The sequence below is a fragment of the Ursus arctos genome, unplaced genomic scaffold (genome assembly GCF_023065955.2).
Source record: "Ursus arctos isolate Adak ecotype North America unplaced genomic scaffold, UrsArc2.0 scaffold_19, whole genome shotgun sequence".
NCBI classification, from domain to species: Eukaryota; Metazoa; Chordata; class Mammalia; order Carnivora; family Ursidae; genus Ursus; species Ursus arctos.
In genome coordinates this window covers 57,785,007-57,805,649 of record NW_026622863.1, presented here as the reverse complement: position 1 = coordinate 57,805,649, position 20,643 = coordinate 57,785,007, and the positions used below count along the sequence as shown (strand labels likewise).

At 36.2% G+C, this 20,643-nt stretch overlaps 1 protein-coding gene across 9 annotated transcripts in view; it reads left to right on the top strand.

Annotated features, from left to right (window-relative positions):
• Positions 1–20,643, top strand: part of LOC113269421 (NADPH oxidase 4) — a 173,201-nt gene that overhangs the window by 68,460 nt on the left and 84,098 nt on the right. For 8 of the 9 annotated variants that reach the window (XM_057314595.1, XM_057314594.1, XM_057314592.1 and 5 more), the window contains 3 exons: positions 1,916–2,132; positions 4,591–4,755; positions 5,105–5,167. In XM_057314595.1, the coding sequence (XP_057170578.1) occupies positions 1,916–2,132; positions 4,591–4,755; positions 5,105–5,167 (445 nt within the window). Of the gene's footprint in view, positions 1–1,915; positions 2,133–4,590; positions 4,756–5,104; positions 5,168–16,671; positions 16,799–20,643 lie in introns of all 9 variants that reach the window. The other variant, XR_007188989.2, reaches the window with a different exon arrangement.

Here is a 20,643-nt window from a genome sequence, read left to right as displayed (position 1 = left end):
GGTCTGACTTCCATTCAGCTTCTCCCAAGATGTCTTCTAAACTAGATTTTAAGTATTTGAGGATCAGGGACCAGAGTTGACTCCTTATCGAACTTTGTAGAATCACCTCGAATAGTGCCAAATACATTATGCAATGCTTGTTCAATTTCAGGCCAGTAGAATAAATGCCTGAGATTTTTGGCCTACCCACCTGTCAGCCTTGGGATGGTCAGTAGGAGCAACAGGTTTGGGTAAATCTTGACTTGTAATGAAAGCTGAATCAAATTCATAGGTTCTCCAAGTATAATACCACAATGATTGTATTATATGACTAGAATTCTAGGAAGGGTTCTATACTTGGCTCACACTTTTATAATAACCATTAATTTACTCTGTACCTAGGCCATATCTATTGCATTGCTTTAAAGAATGGGTGTGTGGGGTGCCATTGATGTTACATAATACAGCCTGCTACATAGATATATACTATAACATATACTATGCGCTCTGATGTCTTCAGTATGATTACTCAAAAGGATGAAAGTAATATAGATATATATATAGATGAAAATATATAGATGAAAATAATAAAGAGGAGAGAGGGGCACCTGGATGGCTCAGTGAGTTAAGCATATGCCTTTGGCTTGGGTCATGATCTCAGGCACCCTGCTCTGCAGGGAGTCTGCTTCTCCCTCTCCCTCTGCCCCTCCCCCTGCTCAGGTGCACTCTCTCTCTCTCTCAAATAAACACATAAAATATTTTTTAAAAAAAGAAGAGAGAAAGTGAATGAACATTAGCAAAAGGAGAATGATCAGGTTGAGTAGATGGTGAGTTCTAGCAAAGACTGCCTTGGCCACTGCTTTTCTAATTTTCATATATTGGATCTCTTTAGTCTTATTATTCAGTTATAATTTGGTGTTTCAAAATATATTTGCAAAATCATTTATAAAATCATTGTAGCTGTGCACACTAAAGTTAATTATTTGGTAACTTGAAGAGTAATTTAAGAATACATTCTTAGCCAACCAGGAAAAATAGTTTTGGATACCAAAATTTTAGTATGTTTAAAATAAAAATAAAACACACTGACAAATTTCCAATGGTTTTCAAAATCTTAAGTTTTTCCTCAAGATTTGCTTATGCAATAGGGATCTTTTTTGATGTTTTGCATGATCTGCCACTTGATGCACTATCCCCATGAGGTAGATCTTAATTTTTTATTAATAACTACATAAAACACAGAAAGTTGAATGGTTGGTCTTAGGAGGTCACAAAACATGAAACAGTCAGAATGGTATTTTAGGGTTATAAGCTTTCCTGCCTGATCAATTATTTTAGAGTCTTTTATGTGGTTTTGGTTATGGAGAAATTGAAAAATAAATATGTCTAGGGTCTAATTGCTGTATATTAATTATTTTCAGACCAAAGGAGATGCAAGCTTCCAGTTTCTGTTATGTTTGTTTAATATCTGTGTAAATCATCAAGGCCTTTTTTATCCAGTCTTAGCCAAATCAGATATGATCCCTATACTTTCCCATTTGTGTTTGAAGATACAGCAAAAGTACTCATCACTATAGTATTTATTGAAGTGAAAACTGATATATGATTGTATGCATGCATAATAGAGTTGAAATAAAGGCTGTGAAATTTAAGAATAGTTGGAAAGGTTGATGTGGTCTTCCCTACCTTGTATTTCTATTGTTTAAGGGCTAAAACTCTTGGTTTAATAATAAAGAATAATTAGAATTTATTAAAAATAAAGAATTTATTAAAAGTTTTAGGATTTCTCAATTGCTCCTAAATAAGATATATGAAAAGCACTTTTCAGATAAATGCTATGGAAAGTTAATAAGAAAAAGAGGCTATTTTCTTACACTGTGTCCTCTGATTTCAATTTCATTTTAATCTTCCTCTTTTTCCCTTAATTTGATTTCAGAGGGCTGCTGAAGTATCAAGCTAATTTAGATACCCACCCTCCTGGCTGCATCAATCCTAATGGAACCCACTACCAGAATGTTCACTCACCAGACCATGCCTTGGAACATTTTCATGAAACTTTCTCTGGAGGACTTTCAAAACCAGATGAACTTACCCAAAACAGATTCGTGAACATTTGTATGGAAGAACCCAGGTTTCAAGCTAATTTTCCACAGGTCAGATTAATTTTATATCTTTGATGGTCTCCTCAAAATCCATATTTCCATAATTATTGATCAGCATTGCATTTAAACATGTTTTTGAAGGTATATAACACAATTATAGAACATTTCAGGATGTTTCAACAGCAAGATAGCATCTATTTTTCCATTAGAGGCAGCTGGCAGTTCAAGAAGAAAGACCTATGATATTACAGAATATAAAAAATTCCTGGTCGTATAACTGGTCATATAATCTTTGCATACTGTGGCACTTGTGCTTTCCAAAAGAGAGGTGACAAAGATATTTTCCCTGTCCATTGAGAAAAGTAGTTTGAATAATAAAAACAATAGTGAAAGGACTAGTTATAATTATTATTATGGTATAGCATAATATGGTATGATATTATGTATAATATTATCAATGATAAATTGTAAAATTAATTTATCGAATGCTTGGTATCATCTGCTAGATGCTGTGCTAAAATGTACTGCATGCATAATTTCTTTTAATATTCACAATAGCCCTTTGAAGCAATTAAATTCATCCTTAATTTTCTGATGATGAAATTGTGACTTAAATACATAAAATACCTTGAGCAAACTCTACAACCTAATACAGGTAGAAGTAGAGTCCAAAACCAGGTCTTTGACTAAAATGCTTGCTCTTGGAAAACTTCTTATCCAAATACCCAGCAAGTGGTTCCATAAGGGCCCTAATCTTCCCATGGGGGTATGGGAGCTGCCGATGTGGGAATTAACAAGCTGTACTCTGACTATGGCAGGTGGAAGTATGGGACAGTGATGTCAAATACCTCTTTTCAAAAGAGAAGAAAGAGGAGTCAAAAAGCAGAGTGAATTTATAGATGACTTTGGAATGAGTATGTTAGTTGTGTGTTTATTTTTAATAATAATCCTCTAGGTTTCTCATAGACTTTGCAATTTTCAGAGTTTTCTTGGCTTCTCACAATGCTATCTGTTAGGCAGGACAGGTAATGTGACTCCCATTTTACTTATGTGGAACTTGATGCTCGAGGGGTAAGTGACTGTTTCAAAGTTGCAAGCCTGCTGCATTGCAAGGCTTGTCTTGTGATGCCTACTACCCACACAGCATCCAACTAAATATCAGGAAGAGGCATGATCTGTCTGCATGGAAGGAGTAAGGTCTGAAATAGCTATGTAAATAAGGTTTAGAAAAAAGTAACTGTTAAAATAAATTTGGGTCGGAGGGTTCCCAGTTATGGGGGAAATATGGCATGCTGTTCTAGGAGAAGGGTTGGCTACACAGGACAGGCTTCTGTACTTCTGAGCATATGCAGTGGGTTATCCTGGGATCGGGGCTATCCATCCAGCACACATGCAAAATTGTCACACTTTCCAAATTCTATAAAATACCTTCTGTTCATATTATTTTTATTATGTAAAAGTAAGTTGGAAGCAACATGCTTAGTATACCCTATATTTTAAAATACATTCATATACATATTTTATATTGTATATACATTATGTATATACATAATGCATATATTATGTGCATTAAAAATACCCAGGGTTGAGTAAAAGGCATGGCATAAGAAAACATAATGATATTGTAATAGTGATGTAATGGGAGAGATGGTAGCCATACTTATAGTGAATATAGGATAATGTATAAACTTGTCAAATCACTAAGTTGTACAGCTGAAACTAACATAACATTGTGTGTCAACTACACTCAAGTAAAAAATAAATAAATAAACTTAAAAAAAAAAACTTACCTGATAGTTTGAAGAATTCCAATTACTCCTGAAAATTAGAACATTTTAATACCTTAAAAAAAAAAAATATTCATACATATATCCAGGATTTCTTTTTTCTTTTCTTTTCTTTTTTTTAAAGATTTTATTTATTTATTTATTTATTTATTTATTTATTCGACAGAGATCGAGACAGCCAGGCAGAGAGGGAACATAAGCAGGGGGAGTGGGAGAGGAAGAAGCAGGCTCACAGCAGAGGAGCCTGATGTGGGGCTCGATCCCATAACGCTGGGATCATGCCCTGAGCCGAAGGCAGACGCTTAACCGCTGTGCCACCCAGGTGCCCCATTCTTTTTTTTTTTTTTTAACAAACATTGGACTGGTACATTTTTTTTCTAAAATTGTCTTCAGGTTTGAGCATTTAACTTCCCTTTCTTCTCTTTTTAGATGAAGATATTGTATATACATGTATTTTGTATTTATTCTGTATGCACAGAAGGAAATATGAAACAAAGTACGCATACCTATTAATGTGGCACATTACTTCTTTTATATTTAGTCTTGTTTGAATAAGTTGCAGTGAGCATCTTATTTTTTGCTAGTTTTTCTTTACATTTTATTATTTAAAATACAGATTACAATACCATTACTGTAATGTATGAAATAAACAATTGAGTAGGATATAAAGATTCCTACAACACAAGTATTTCTTAAAGTATATTTTAAAAATTCTCCATTAGACTTGGCTTTGGATTTCTGGACCTTTGTGCCTGTATTGTGCTGAGAGACTTTACAGGTGTATCCGGAGCAATAAACCAGTCACCATTATCTCGGTCATAAGTCATCCCTCAGATGTCATGGAAATCCGAATGATCAAAGAAAATTTTAAAGCAAGACCTGGCCAGGTGAGTAAGTGTCCAGCAACTTTTATTTATGTATGTATTTACTTATTTTTATTTTTATTTTATTTTATTTTTTATAGTGACAGGGAAAGGGGGAGAGACAGAGGAGGGGAGAGAGAATCTTAAGCAGGCTCCATGCCCAGCTTGGAGCCCAGTGCAGAGCTTGATCTCGCAACCCTGAGATCATGACCTGAGCTGAAATCAAGAGTCAAATGCTTAACTGACTGAGCCACCCATGTGCCTGAAATTCCCTTTATCTTCATATAATTTTTGAAAATTAGTATTTGTGCCATCATGAGAATACTTGAACTTCTTTCTTGGTCATTTAAAAATTATGTTTGTTGTTTTCTAGTATATTATTCTACATTGTCCCAGTGTGTCTGCATTAGAAAACCATCCATTTACCCTCACAATGGTAAGAAACTTGTTTTTGATTTTTAAAATTTTTAGAGTGACATGCATCTTTTTCTTTTGTGTGTGTGTATTTTACTTCATTCTAAAAATCATTCAAGGCAATCACAATGTCCAAAATGTTTAAGTAAGCCATTTTTTTATACAAAGAAATATGTGTTAAGAAACTTCATAGCTCTTTATTAGTTTTGGATGCTTTACAATTCAGGAAGCAATATATTTAAAATGTATTAAACCTGGATGATTCAAAATACAGAAAATTTCCTGGATATTTACATTTTTCCTTTTATGAAATATGTACCAAAATATAATATGTATGGTTTTCTTTAGAGAGACTGAATTTAATGGTAAAGAGAGTACTCTGAGTTGAGGTGGAAGCATAAGAAAATCCAAGAAGTGTTTAGAAAAGAAAAAGTCCATTATAATTGGTGCCCAGACTGTGTGTGGGGGAGGGAAAGGAAAATAAATTTGGAAAAATAAAATGGAATAAATAATCGGTGGGGGAAAGATCTGGCTAAGTAATGGCTTCACCAAATAATTTTAGCCTTTCAGACATTGTTTAACATTCTTTTTTGCATTATAAATATAGCATGAGCCTATTATCAAAAAGTAAACAATTCACTTTTCCTTATTTCCCCTACTTTTCAATCCTCTTTCTTCTCCAGAATTTGGCATATTCTTCCAGACATTTTCCTATATGCTTAGGCACATACAGATGTTTGACATTTGTTTGTTGGATCATTTGTTTTATAATTTGTTCTTTTCACTCAGTAATATATCACGGACATTTTCCATGTTACTATATTTGCATATGCCTCATTCTTTTTAAAGACTGTATTATATTTCACAGTAGGATAGTACTGTAATTTATTTAATATTTCCCATTGATGATGGAGACTGAGATTTTTTTTCCCAATTTCTAGCAAAAGCAACTAAGAACAGGACCCACATGTTTAAATATATGCTTAGGATATGCAAATAAAATTGAACAGATGGGGGAACCGAAAAATCACTGGTGCTTAACTGCTAGGATGTAGGGGTGGGGATATACTGGGAATGGCAACCACTTTTTTTTTCTTAAGATCTATTTATTTATGAGAAGCCAGGGAGGGGCAGACTGTGATGAGCATGGAGCCCAACGTGGGGCTTAATCTCATGACCCTGAGATCACAACTGGAGCCGAAACTAAGAGTTGGACACTTAACCTACTGTGCCACCTAGGTGCCCCAAGAATGGCAACCACTTTCAGATTTGATGTGTTAGGTTGAAAACTTGGAAACATTGGCCATGTTACTTCATCTTTGTGCATTTGTTTCCTCAGAGTAATATTGTGATAACAACAGTATCTATTCCTAGGTATGTTGTGTGTTTAAGTGAACTCCCACAGGTAAAGCATGTAGAACAAAGCCTGGAACATGGAAGGTGCCAGGCGCATGTAAATATATGCTAGCAGTTATTACTGTTTTTATTTTCATTGTGGGTTTGCCCCTTGAGAACATGAACTTGTGAAGACAACTAGGCCAGAAAAATCTATATTTAAGGGATAAAAGAAACAAAGGAAGTGTGAAGTGGTTAGAGAAAAAATAGACATGATTTGTTCAACAGCATTTCTTTAAAAGAAAAATATATTTTTGCTTCAGTGGCTTCAAATTTTGAATTCTGTTGTAGGTAGCAAACTTATTTATTAATGATTAAGGAAAGGTAGTTTGGCATCTCGTGAAATGATTGACAACATTCCATTTTATCAAGAAAGATGGCAACACTGGCCTACCTTGGGGAAGAAATTAATTTGCCATTGTTTCTTCAATCTGATGATTGATGAGTACAGTCCACACACCCTTTTATCTGGTGCTGTGTGGGCAGCTGGCTACAGTGAGAGGGGAAATGTGTTCTTATGAGGACTAGTGAAAACTTAGTTGCCCTCATGGGATTCAGAGCCGGGACCTCAGAGTCCAGGACACAGCCATCACCAGGAGCCAAGGAGCCACGTCATGTCCTTCACTGCTCAGGGATATGCATGCCCTACAATGTGGTTTAATATTGCCTTAATTCCATGAGACCTTAGGATCCTTGGTGAGTAAATGTGACAAACAAACCTTCCCGTATGAAGCTTCAGCTACAATTGCATCCACTACAGCCAGAAGCACTGTGTTTATTTCTGGTAGTTGTAAGATGCATTTCCATTTCTCTGATTGCATGCATGCCATAAACATGAAGTTGGTAATGTTAAAAAGAAGGGGAAGAATGGAACAGGGAGAAAGTGCACACATATGTTAATCTTTAAGCGGTTTAAAGAGTTTGGTCTACTCTGGGGTTAATCTTTCTTTGTGTGTGACTCTGTTTTTTTCCAGCTTTAGTGAGGTGTAATTGAAAAATGAAAAATTTGTTTATATTTAAGGTATGCGACTTGAGACTTTATTTTAAAAATAGTTTCTTTACGACAGCATTAAATAGAGAATACAGAATAAGAAAGGAAAGCCGTGGCTGAATATTAAATACAGAGAAGAGAGGAGTGTTTTTTTTGTTTTTGTTTTTACAAAAATATTTCCCAGCATACACAAAAGTAGAGAGAATGGTATAATGGATCGTCATGTTCTCATCACCCAGCTTCAGTAAAAACAGAGAAGATAGTTTACTTTTTAGTATACATTTTATAACTGAAACTGTTTATGCTCCTCAAAACAGAAAATCCAAGAATTTTTCTCTTACGGTACGTGCCAAGACTCTTCTAGATCTTTCTTTTGGTTGTCCTCGGATTCTTTCACAGGGCAACAGGACAAATTCAGAAAAGTGTGGCGTGTAGGACATAAGGGCTCCAGGTGGCCTGACCTGCTTCCGAAGCAGGTGGTTGGGACAAGCGCTGTGATAGCCCTGTGTCTGGCTGCAGGCACAGTTAAGTGGGGAAGGGGACAGACGGAAGAGGAGCTGGAAATTACTGGAGCCAGAGTTGGGAAAAGGAGAACAATTATATGTGATGTAAAATGATAGTGAATATTCACACAAAGAACATGAACTTGACAGTTCAGCTCCAGCTCTGTCACTGTGAGGCCTATGCCTGGGAGGGTATCTCTCGTGGTGGTCAGTACTTGGTAACTACACTATTGTTATTTTTAATAATCTCAGAATGTTTCATTTTAATTTGGATTTTTGTCTTCACTTCTGCAATTACGTTTTGTTTTTTGGGGTTTTTTGTTTGTTTTGTTTTGTTTTTGTTTTTGTTTTGTTTTTTTGAGAAGCAGGGATAGGACACCAACATGTGATTTTTCAACCTGAAAATGAAAAATTGGGGGGATATCACAGTAGTCTCAACTTTTGAAAATCTGTCATGGATTAGATATTTTTCCTTTGGGATCCCAAGGTGTAGAAATAAAACTAATAGTAAAAAGTTTTAGAGAAATATACTTTGATTCAAAATGATAAAGACATTTCTGACAATGAGGCCAGTCCAGAAACTTAGAAAGCCATCTCCCTGGAATGTTTGGAAGGAGCTTTGTGCTAGATCAGGACTTTTCAACCTCAACATTATTGACATTTGGGTCAGATAATTCTTTGATGTGGCATGTTCTCCTGTGCATTATAAGATGTTTATCAACATTGGTAGCCTCTACTCACTAGCTGCCGACGGTACCCCCAACTTGTGGCAATGAGAAATGTCTCCAAAAATTGTCAAATAACCCTTGAAGGGCAGAATTGCCAGCAATTGAGAACCATGATCCTAGATCAATAGTTGCCCAACACAGCTGACAGTGCCCTTAGGATAGTGCATTCACGGTTTGATATACATCACTTAGAAATTCATAGTGCCTCTTAACATATTGATAGTTCTGAGAAGTTCTTCAATAAACAAATTCATTAAATTTTATTCACATGTTTACTTAACACTTTTCATTTTCCTTGTTTTGGGTCTTGGCATAAACTAGTCTGTTCACCCTGCTAACCAACCTCTGTCTGCTTTGTCTACTTATTCACACTCCAAACGCCTGACATTCTCTATACGTCAGCAACTCCTCTCATCTTTCCCACCTCATTCGAAGTCACTTCTTGAGAAGCCTTCATAGACCCTTCCTATTAGGTTGTTTCTTGACCTTTTCATCTTATAAATGCCTGTGTACTGTCTTCAACACAAGTGCCATTTGATTATTTGGTTAATGCCTCCTTACTCCTAACCAGAAGGTCCAAGAGCTGTTTCAAAGATGCGTTCACAGCACAGCGTCTAGGACACAGGGCAACCCAATCAAAGAGTGAAAAACACCTAATACATAACTAGCATTTGTGATCTAGCTTGAGAAATACTTTATAGATAAATTCTCTTTTCCTCTTTTTGTTGTTGTTTTTTCGTTTTAGCATATTCTTGGAAGGTGAAGCTAGAGAAGAGGAAGTTATAGGGATTAAAGAAAAAGGAGAAATGTTTATGGCTGAAGTGGTTTTTCAGTTAAAGACTAGATTGCCAGTTCTGTTCTGAGTCTAATCTGTAAGGCCATGGTGGCTGTTTTTCTTTAGCTCAGAAGAGAAGGAGCAGGGATGTACTTATGGCAAAAGTGGTTGGGGGAGAAACACCAAAGGCAAAGGGAAACAATCCATAGGTAACATCTGGTCAAAAACAACAGGTCCTTTTTCACCTCCCAGCTCCTATTCCCTGGGCTAACAGTGGAAAATCCCTTGTTCCTAATTTCTGTGCTTATCTTACAAATGCTATCAATATTTCTTAGGAAGTAGGTCTTCATTTTTTAAGTTTAGGTTGTGTATTCACATTTGTTCTTATTTTAAATGTCATTTTTTTTTGGTAGCTGTATCTCATAGTTTAAATTGTAACAATAGTTGGCTTCCCCAAAAAATGTTAAGGCAAAGGCCATCTGTGTATCATGTACTTGTGTTGGCTTAGGAAATGGTTTGTAGCCTTCCCAGATTTTGGGGGGTTACTGGCTGGCTCACTCCTACTATCCCCCAAAGGAATTTCTATTTTCATAAGAGTGAAAAGAGGCAAATCTTGCTGCTGCCTAGGAATGAATTTAAGTAAAGCAAACATTTCTAAGCTAAATTTTACATCATGCTATTATGTTAATGTATTGTCTTTTCCTGCCATTTCTTTCTTTTTATCTAATTACTTCAACTTGGCACTTACATGTAAAATGCATGCTTCTCAAACATTTTCACTGGGTGTTTCCCTTAAGGGTTCCTGTGAAGTAAAGCCACACAAAGTAATTTCCCATTTGCTGATTCCCGCTAAGAAGTGTGTAAACACTTTATCTTTGTTAAGGATAATAGCCCCTACTAATTAAGTGCCTAAAAGTTCTTTCATAAACCTTGGAAATATTGTAGTTTTAATTTTTATAGTATTCCTATGAGTCATGTATTGTTTATGTTGTATAATGCAGAAAATAGTGTGCCTCAGATTAAAAAACATGTCCAAAGTCACACAGCTGGTTAGTGGCACACGGACCTGCCTGGCAGAAAGGTACATTGCTAGCTAGCTGTTCGGTGCTCTCACCTGACTCACCATCCATCAACATTCAGGGCATTCATGTGTGTGTGTGTGTGTGTGTGTGTGTGCGTGCGTGTGTATGAATATATATAAATATGAATATATGTATTTTAAAGATTTTATTTATTGAGAGAGAGAGAGAGCACACACAAGTGGGGGAGAGGCAGAGGGAGAGAGAGAATCTCAAGCAGTCTCCAGGCAGAGCTGGGAGTCCAATGCGGGGCTCAATCCCATGACCCTGAGATCATGACCAGACCCAAAATCAAGAGTCAGACACTTAAATGACTGAGCCACCCAGGTGCCCCAAGGGCATTAGTATTTTTGAAACTCCCCTTACTTTTGGATATCTTTGTTGCTGGACTCAAACAATAATAAAGAATTGCCATTTAAGAGAGACGTTTACTGAAACTATAAAAATGTTAGAGAAATATGCAATTGAAAGTTTTGGATTGTCCATACTATTAAGCTCTTCTCTATTCTGGAGCATTAAAGGTCAAATTCCCCCACTAGAAAAAAAAATCTAATGCTTATTTTCATATACTGTGCCAATGTACAAGAAAGTCAAATCTATAAAATATACAATTATAAATTCAGTAGTCTGACTTTCATTTTTAAAAATGGAGATAAACTTTTTAAAACTGAAAATACAAAAAAATAAGTATAAAAGATAAGGTACAGAAGTACTGTAGTAGGTCTCACAATTTTAGTCAAAGTACAACTAAGTTTTGAGTACTGATTTAATTAGGAATCCAGAGGTTGGAGTGTTAATTGCTTAAAGTGCTTTAGTGTTTCTTATACTTGACATTGACTTTCCCACACAAGGAAGATGTGCTAATCTGTTGGGTTTTCCCAGGAAGTCATGATTGTTTTCTGCTAATGCACCTGGATTCTCTCCAGCGGAACCACCAGGCATGTGTTTGCTGACAGGACTCATGGCGATCAGAGGCCATTGTGTAGTGTGAAACCATGGATTTTGGAATCCTGCAGCCTGGATTGGAGGCCTAGATCTCCCACTTAGTACTACGACTATTGACATACTTAACTTTGGTTCACTTCTTTATTAAATGTGGCTAATAATAGTAACTTCTCTATGCAGTTACTCCGAATCTTCATTAGATATAATCAAGTGCTAAGCATGGTGCTTGGCATATAAGTTCTCAGTAAGTGTGCAGCTGTTACGGTTCTTATTTCAGAGAATGGTGGGAGAACCAAGACAGGATTAAGCTGAGTTGTTTTATTTTGTTTTGTTTGCCTCATTCTGCGGCATGAAGTAACTAAGTTCTGGCCACAGATTGGTTGAGAAACAGTCATTTGAGGGAACTGAAGATTTGTGTCCTGTGGTTGACTAGCCTGTAGTACCTAATGTCTTAGGTTGGGTTTCCTGGGAAACATACTGAAAGGTACAGATTTTCCTGATGGAGGTTCTGGGGAGTGTGCTCAGGACAACACTGATAAAGAGTGAGGGACTGAGAACACACCACAGAAGTGGAACCATGATAAAGTCTCAACAGAGGCCTCTGCAGGTCTGACAGGAACTCTGCCTAAAGTGACAGTTCAGAGTTGTCCTATGTTGAGTTCAAGAGGCCAAAACTTTGTACTCTCCAACTGACCAGTCATTGGAGATCAGATATCTCCAGGGAGAGGCATGGAAGCTTCCTTCTGTGGCTAGCAGTTCCTGGGGAGGGCCTCAGTAATGAGCTCTGCAGGAAACACTTGAAAGAGCTGGGAGACTGAGGAATTAGTGTTTTGATGCTGAAAATTGGGAGGGGGGGGGAAGGAAGAGGATCTGAGCAGTGCACCAGTTTCCACTACAAATGACATTTAAATGTATGTCTTTAACATAAATATTTATATTCATTTATATAATTATAAATATATTTAAAAACGTAAATATATCTTTTGTGAGAAAATTCTTGTTTTTTAAAACTTGAAAGTAAATATGAGACACATAAAAAAATCCTAGGTTATCTAAATTCATTGAACTTTAAAAATGTGTAGTCCAAGGGGATTAAGAGGCTCAAACTCCCAGCTATAAAATAAGTAAGTCACAGAGATGAAAAGTATAGCTTAGGGAATATTGCCAATAAGATTGTAATAACCTGGTATGGTGGCACATGGTGATTACACTTATCGTGGTGAGTATTTTATGATGTATATAACTGTCAAATCACCGTGTTGTATACCTGAAACCAATATAATATTGTATGTCAATTACACATCAATTAAAAAACAACTTGTAGTCTGAATACCAACTTTGTTTTTTTTTTTTTTTTTTTTGCTTATTGTTGAGGAGAGGAGATATTTAAGGCATAGAATCTTTAAGGGTTCAAAGTAACCAAAGTAACACAATTGATGACAAAGTTAGATTCAGAATTCATATTTTCTGATTCTTCTCCCTCTTTGTACCTTTATGCCCTTCAAATCTGGGTAGAGTTTTACATTTTGTTCCTCAACGATGTAGTGGATCTTTAGCAGTGCTTTTCAGCCATGTACTATAATTACCAAAGTTTGGATTTTCTACCAAAACAAATCTTCTGTTAAGGTACGCTTTCATCTAATTTAGATAGGCAAATCAGAGATGGCTTTTAAAAAGCCCAAACTTAAGAAAGCGTGAAAACTTACTGCTTCCTATGAAATGTAGCATCTCTTAGTAATTACCTGAGAGGGACATTACTTCTGTTCATTGATATTCTTCATGGATTCTCAACTATAGAAATAACGTAGACTCTGCTTTTTTGTGGACATAATTGATTACAGTTTGCATGAATACCTCTATATCCTTTCATTATTATTTGTATTCAGAAATACACATGTGCTTTCCTGACATCTGTATTCAAAGTTGTGTGATTCATTATTTTTAAGCCGGGATAACCTGATTTCACATATTTTTCCATGAGTCAGAGACAAGTTTAGCTGTTAGTTTGTTATTGTCGGTGCTTTCTCATAGCAAGCCTGCCCTTGCCATCATTTTGCTGCTTTGTATTTTTAATCTCTTAACCAGTCACTTAGGGAATAGTCTTTCCAGTTTTCAATGAAAACCAGACAAGAATGGTTATGGATTCCTTAAAGATTGTTGAAATTTTGGTTATGATTATTTATTTCATTTCATGGGCTTAAATACAACCAGGAAGTCCACATCAGCTATTTTGATCTTGGGTCTTGCTTTCATTTGTGTAGTTTCTTTAAAAAATTGTTTTTCTCTAGGGCTTCACAAATCTTTTGCTTGGGCAGCTTAGAAACTCAGCAGGGATAGATGATAGGTTAGCAAGGCAATGATGTGTCTTAACCAAAGACCAGACACAGTGGTGGAAATTGTCCCAAAAAGGTCACTGATGTTCATGAAACTTAAGAGGACATCTGAACTCCCTGAAAATTAAACATCATCTGACTGCTCTAGCTTGGCTCTTTTCCAGGGGAAAAGAAAATATTCCTTCAGCGCCTAATGAGGGCCTGCGTGATAAATATGAACCTAAATAGGTCAATGTATTCAGAGAAAACCAGCTGTTTAATATTAAACTTGACTTATCCTATTGATATTTTTAGATGCCTCCTTTTACGTTGGTACAAAAGAGAACATGGTGAATAAAATCTCCCTTCTTCACTCACATCTCCTTCCAGCTACTGCCCCATTCCTTAGTTCTTCAGTTCTGTTTCTCTCATTTTCTCTTAAATCCACCAAATTTTTGCCCACAGCATCCTACAAAAACATTTCCAAGGTCAGCAATGACCATGTGATTGCTGAGTCCAGTTGTCATTTCCCATGTTCTCGATGGACTTGACCTTTCTCATTTTCTCTTAAATCCACCAAATTTTTGCCCACAGCATCCTACAAAAACATTTCCAAGGTCAGCAATGACCATGTGATTGCTGAGTCCAGTTGTCATTTCCCATGTTCTCGATGGACTTGACCTCTCAGCAGCATTTAGACAGCCAATCACTTGCTTTATTGAGACACTTTTTTCATTTTGCTTCCAGGACATCCAACTCACCTGGTTTTTCTCCTCATTTTCTGACTTTTACTCAGTCTCTTTTTGCTGTTTCTTGTCATTCCAATACCCTCTAAATATCAGAATACCCCAGTGTCCATTCATTGAACCCCCTTTCCTCTCTAGCTAAACTTATTTCTCCAATGATCTCATGCAGTCTTACTGATGCATCTGGGTGCTATCATCTCCCAAATGTATATTTCCAGCCCTGCCTCCAACTCTAAAATTCAAGCTTATGTAACCAGTTGTCTGCCAGAAACTTCCACTTGGATGTCTGAAGGACATCTTAGCATGTCTAAAACTGAACTCCTAACCTTCAGCCTCTCAAATCTATTTCATCCACAGTCTTCCCCACCTCATTTAATGCCAACTCCATTATTTAGGTTGCTCAGGTTGAAAACCTGGATATCATTCTTGATTTTTGTCATTTTTTAAATATAGTCTATATTCTGTCCACACATTTTCTTGGCTCTGCCTTCAAAACATGTCCACCATTTCCACAGTGGCCCCCTGGTCCAATCTACTACCATCTGGATAGCCTGCTAACTGGTCTCCCTCTGTCTGCTCTTGCTCACCTACCATTTTATCTTAACGAGCAGCCAGAGTGATTATTTTAAAATGAAATCAGATCATGTCATTTCTCTGTTCAAAATTGGCCAGTTTTCACCCTGAGTTATACCTAATGCCTATTGACTTGCATCTGTATAAATGTGTGTGTATCCATGTGTGTGAATGGAAGAGGGGAGGTCAGTGTGCCTGGAATACACTCAGAAAAAGGGAGGATGGTAGGAGATAATGTCAGAGAAATTTGGCATTTATAGAACATTGCCAAGACTCTGGATTTTACTTTGAGTGAGGAGGGGCTGCTGGAGGCTTCTGAGTAGAGGAATGGCATGATCTGAATTACTTTTTAATAGGGTTACTCTTGCTGCTGTGTTAAGATTAGATGAAGGGAAATGAGCAGAAGTAAGGAAACCAGTTAGGAGTCTGTTGTGGGTGTCCAGTTGGGGTATGATGATGGCTTGGACCAGGGTAGTGATAGTGGAGCTGGTGAGAAGGGGTCAGATTTGGAGTATATTTTAAGTGGGCTCTAACAAGATTTCTTGATAGCTTGGGTATGGAATGTGTAATAGAAGAGTTAAGGTTATCTCCCAAGTGTTTGGTCAGTGTAACTGGGGCTTCATTAAGCTAGGGAAGGCCATAGGGAGAACAGGTCCTGATGAGTGTTTGTAGAGCTCAGTTTTAGAATGTAAATTTGAGATGGCATTTAGTGTGCTTTCATTAAATATTTGCTGGGCTAATCAACAAAGTCACTAATCTCAGCAATCTCAGCCCTACTTTCCACTGTACAGGTTATTCCTACATCTAGAGCCCCTTCTGGGCCCTCTCTACTTGTCTTTGGGTTTGTGGAGGAGGAGTTGCCTGGCTTGTGCTTGGGGTCAGATGATTCTGGGGGTCAGATTATCCCGTATACAGATGTGAACACAATTCCTCTTTTTCTTTTTTTTAAAGCAAAAGCTGAACCCCAGCTTCTTTCTATTGCCTCTGAGGTCTGTTGTGAGGGGAGGATGGGCTTGCTTCTCAAGGTGGTCGCCTTTATGAGGGTAGTGGGATTTAAGCTTCATATGTTTCTTTCCATCAGTTTCCCAACCACCGTCTCATCCACATTTTACCATGGCAAATTTTTTTGACACCTCTCCATTGTTGATATCATACCCCATGTTATCTTTGCTGTTTTAGTTTGTGTTTTTGTATCCCTAAATCATCATTTTAGTGTTTTGTTGTTATGAGGGAGTTGAGATAAATACACACATTCCTTCACAGTTCATAAACATTTCATTTACATACTCTTCCAGGATCTTTCTGTTTAAGATGGAGTCTATTTTTTCTTGCAAATATACAAGTAAACACCATTTTTTTCTTCAAGTAAACAAGTAGACATTAAAATATTGTATTTGTCAAAATGTTTAGAGTCATGATGTTGCATTAATTGTGATGGTTTCTGTGCTCCTGGCTCATTATCTCCTCTCTTACTTTTAGAACAATCCTCATTTGTGAAATTGCATGAGCTCCTAGTATAGTCTCTGGAACACTTTGGATTCATGTTTGAATGTATGAATAAATTATAGAAGAATTGCCCATCGTTGAAGTCCTTATTCATTCTCAGGTTAATTCTCCAATATTTTGCTGAACTGATATTTGAATGCATACCCACTATGGGTAAGGTGCTATGGAATATACAGTACTGACTTAGAAATATTTATTTATTTATTTATTTATTTATTTTTTTTTAAAGATTTTATTTATTTATGTGACAGAGATAGAGACAGCCAGCGAGAGAGGGAACACAAGCAGGGGGAGCGGGAGAGGAAGAAGCAGGCTCATAGCGGAAGAGCCTGATGTGGGGCTCGATCCCATAACGCCGGGATCACGCCCTGAGCCGAAGGCAGGCGCCCAACCGCTGTGCCACCCAGGCGCCCCTAGAAATATTTCTTGATCTCAAGACATTGTAAATGTATTTTAATACAGAGAGAAATTACATAGAATTAAAGAGGTTGACCGTAATAAAGGGCATAAAAGTCAAACAATTTAGGGCGTCAGGGAAGTGAGGAATATTCATGGCAGGGAAAATCAGGATTTCTTCATGAAAGTGGTAGCATTTGAGATGACTCTTAAAGAATTGCTAGGGTACAGTATGAGAAATGGGAATGGAGTCATTCTAAATGAGTAGACTAATAAGTGGGAAAGTGAGAGGCCAGGGAAATGTATTAGCTGATCCATGTTGGCTTAGATGGATTAGAGTGGTCAAGGAGGAATATGGAATATAAAGTTGGAAAGAATTGGAACAGGTGTGGTTGGCTATAGACTGTAGGAAAGAATATGGGTGTTTTTCCTTAGGAGGACACAAAAGGTTAATCAGTAGGAGATTGCTGTAGTCAGACATTTCCTTGGTAAGATTATTTTAGAGGACTTGAAAATCGATTGAATGTTGGCAGGAAGAGATATACATGATATTCCTCTGAGATTTGAGCTTCTGTTCTGATAAAGGCATAGGTTCTATGTCCAGACATAAGAGAATCAGAAAGAGAGACAATTTGAGAAGTGAGGTAATAAGATTTTTAAATATAATACATTGAGAGTGAATTTCATGTGGAAACGTCTAGCAGGCATCGAAACTAGAGCTTTGGAAGAAGGGGTTGAAAAGAAGACCTGACAATAATGATTAAAGACTCATGTTCTGTGATCATTTTCTCTGGCTTAACAAATTTGTTATATTGAAAATATAGTGTTTAATATAGTAACATCTACTTTAGAATCATTTTTATTTATTATTGCAAGGCTCTTGATTTAAAAACAAACACATTGTGGCTTTTAAATTTCTTTTCCATGTTGAATAAATCATTGCACAGTGACATCATTTTTACATTTAATTCTCAAATGTAAGATGATTATGTAATATCTGTTTATATTTTTGTGGGACTGTTATAAAATCATTAGTCATTTGAGCACTTTAAAAACCCAATGCCATATTGAACAAATAATTTGAAGGAAAACATTTTTACTCAAGGATATCAAAATAGAAATTCTTCCAGATCTGTTCTTTCTTACAAATTTGGTCACTTTATTTTTTTATCCTTGAACTGGGTAATATGTATTTTGGTACACATGTTATGGTCAACATGAGCCGTACTCTTTCTCTTCATCTAGGAAACTTAAGTAAGACTAAGTTGAAACTCACAATGTCTTATTGTTTACATTTTAAATTAGGTTTTAAAAATATTTAAAATTATAAATATTACAAAGACTAATAATTAATTTAAAATGGAGATGTATGTGAAATGAGTTCTCATTTTCTGTCTTCAGTTTTGCTTCCTAGAAGTTAATATTCCTAATGCTATATTATGTATTCTCTTCAATTTATTTCTCTGTATAGAAAAAATGTTCATATCTGTTTTTATTTTAATAATATAAGCTTAAGTACACATATTATCCTAAAACTTTTTAAACTGAAAACTTGTCATAAGCATAATTCCTTATTAATATTCTCGAAGAGATAGATAGCCATAGATATCTGTACTTTACTATTTCTTCTCTTTGAAAAGTGTTTTTAAGCACTATTAAAAAGATAGTGAGAAGACATAGCTAGAAAGAAGTTGCTTATGGCCAATGTCAAAAAGGTCTGTGTTTTCCTCTAGGATTTTGATGGTTTCCTGTCTCACATTTAGGTCTTTCATCCGTTTTGAATTTATTTTTGTGTATGTGTAAGAAAGTGGTCTTGGTCTGGTTTCATTCTTTTGCATCTTGCTGTCCAGTTTGGTGTGTACACACACACAGAGGAATATTATTCAGCCATAAAGAAGAGTGACATCTTGCCATTTGCAATGACAGAGATGGAGCTAGAGAATATTATGCTAAGCAAAATAAGTCAGCCAGAGAAAGACAAGTATCATATGATTTTACAAAACAAACAAGGGAAAAAAGAGAGAGAGACAAACCAAGAAACAGACTATTAACTATTGAGACAAACTGATGGATACCAGAGGGGAGGTGGGTGGGGGAATGGGTGAAATAGGTGAAGGGGATTAAGAGTACACTTATCAGGGGCACCTGGGTGGCTCAGTCGGTGAACCATCTGCCTTCGGCTGAGGTCATGATCCCAGCTTCCCTGCTCAGTGGGAAGCCTGCTTCTCCCACTCCCACTGCCCCTGCTTGTGTTCCCTCTCTCACTGCCTCTTTCTCTCTGTCAAATAAATAAATAAAATCTTAAAAAAAAAAAAGGAGTACACTTATCATGACGAGCACTGGGTAATGTATAGAATTGTTGAATCACTGTATTGTACACCTGAAACTAATATCACACTGCATGTGAACTAACTGGAATTTGAATAAAAACTTTGAAAAAATTAAAAAAAATAAGAGATAGTGAGGAAGCATTAAAGAATCACTACACTATGTTTTAAGCAACATTAGTGAATCTGAACATTTTTTGTGCAAAGCTACTAGAATTTGATTCTAAGATCTCCATTCGTTGTTTTAAACCACACGTGCTGAAACCATTCTGTGTGTTAATCTGAGGCAATATGATTGGGCAAAGACTATGTTAAATTCTGTGTTCTTTTTCCTAGCTAATTTGAGAAAATATCAGTAACTTATAAGGGTATTATTCCTAGAGTTTGAAAGAAACAGTACTATGTTTTATCTATTCGAAATCAGAACAGCCTTAAAAACTGTACTGATACATCTGTCCAGCATCACAAGAGGGAGGTTTGTAGGCTCCGAAAGGACCAGAGGGGATGTTATTATATGCAAGTATCTTTTACAATGTTTGCACTGAAAGAATGGACTAGAGATATGTATATTTGAGAAGATATATGTTTTCCTTTAGAATATGAGATTATAACAAGCCAGAGGCACACTCAGGCATCCCAAGACTAACTTTTTTGCTCTCTATTCTGATACCTTCTTGGCTTAGATCTTTTTTATAATCTAAGAGGTAGTTCACAATGGGGGAAACATCAAGCGAGACATGGACAAGCAGACTGGTAGCTTGGAACTCTGTTGCGGTTCTTGCTTTCTGCAAGCTACAAATTTTACTGCATAGAGGCTCTGGCCAGCATTAAATAGTATGAAGTAAAAATGATAGGTGGTTTTTACAGATCACACCATCTTACTAAAGGTATAATTATTAAGATATACTGGTTAACAAAATTTAATGATCTCGGAGTTATTAAAAGCCAGAATGCAAATGAGATAAATATTAGAGTCAGAATTATAAATGGAATAACATTTTAATAGTACAAATAGTATTTAAATAACATCATTTTTATAGTATTTTTAATTTATTTTAATATTTTTATCATACAGTAATGATTCTATTAGAAACACTGATTGCAGAAGAGTAGTTTGGAAATGCCATGTCACATCAATTCCCAACCCTGAACATATATTAGATCATGTACTTTTTAGTATGTTTATGATTTGCAGAGAACAAGTGAGCAATACCTACATTTT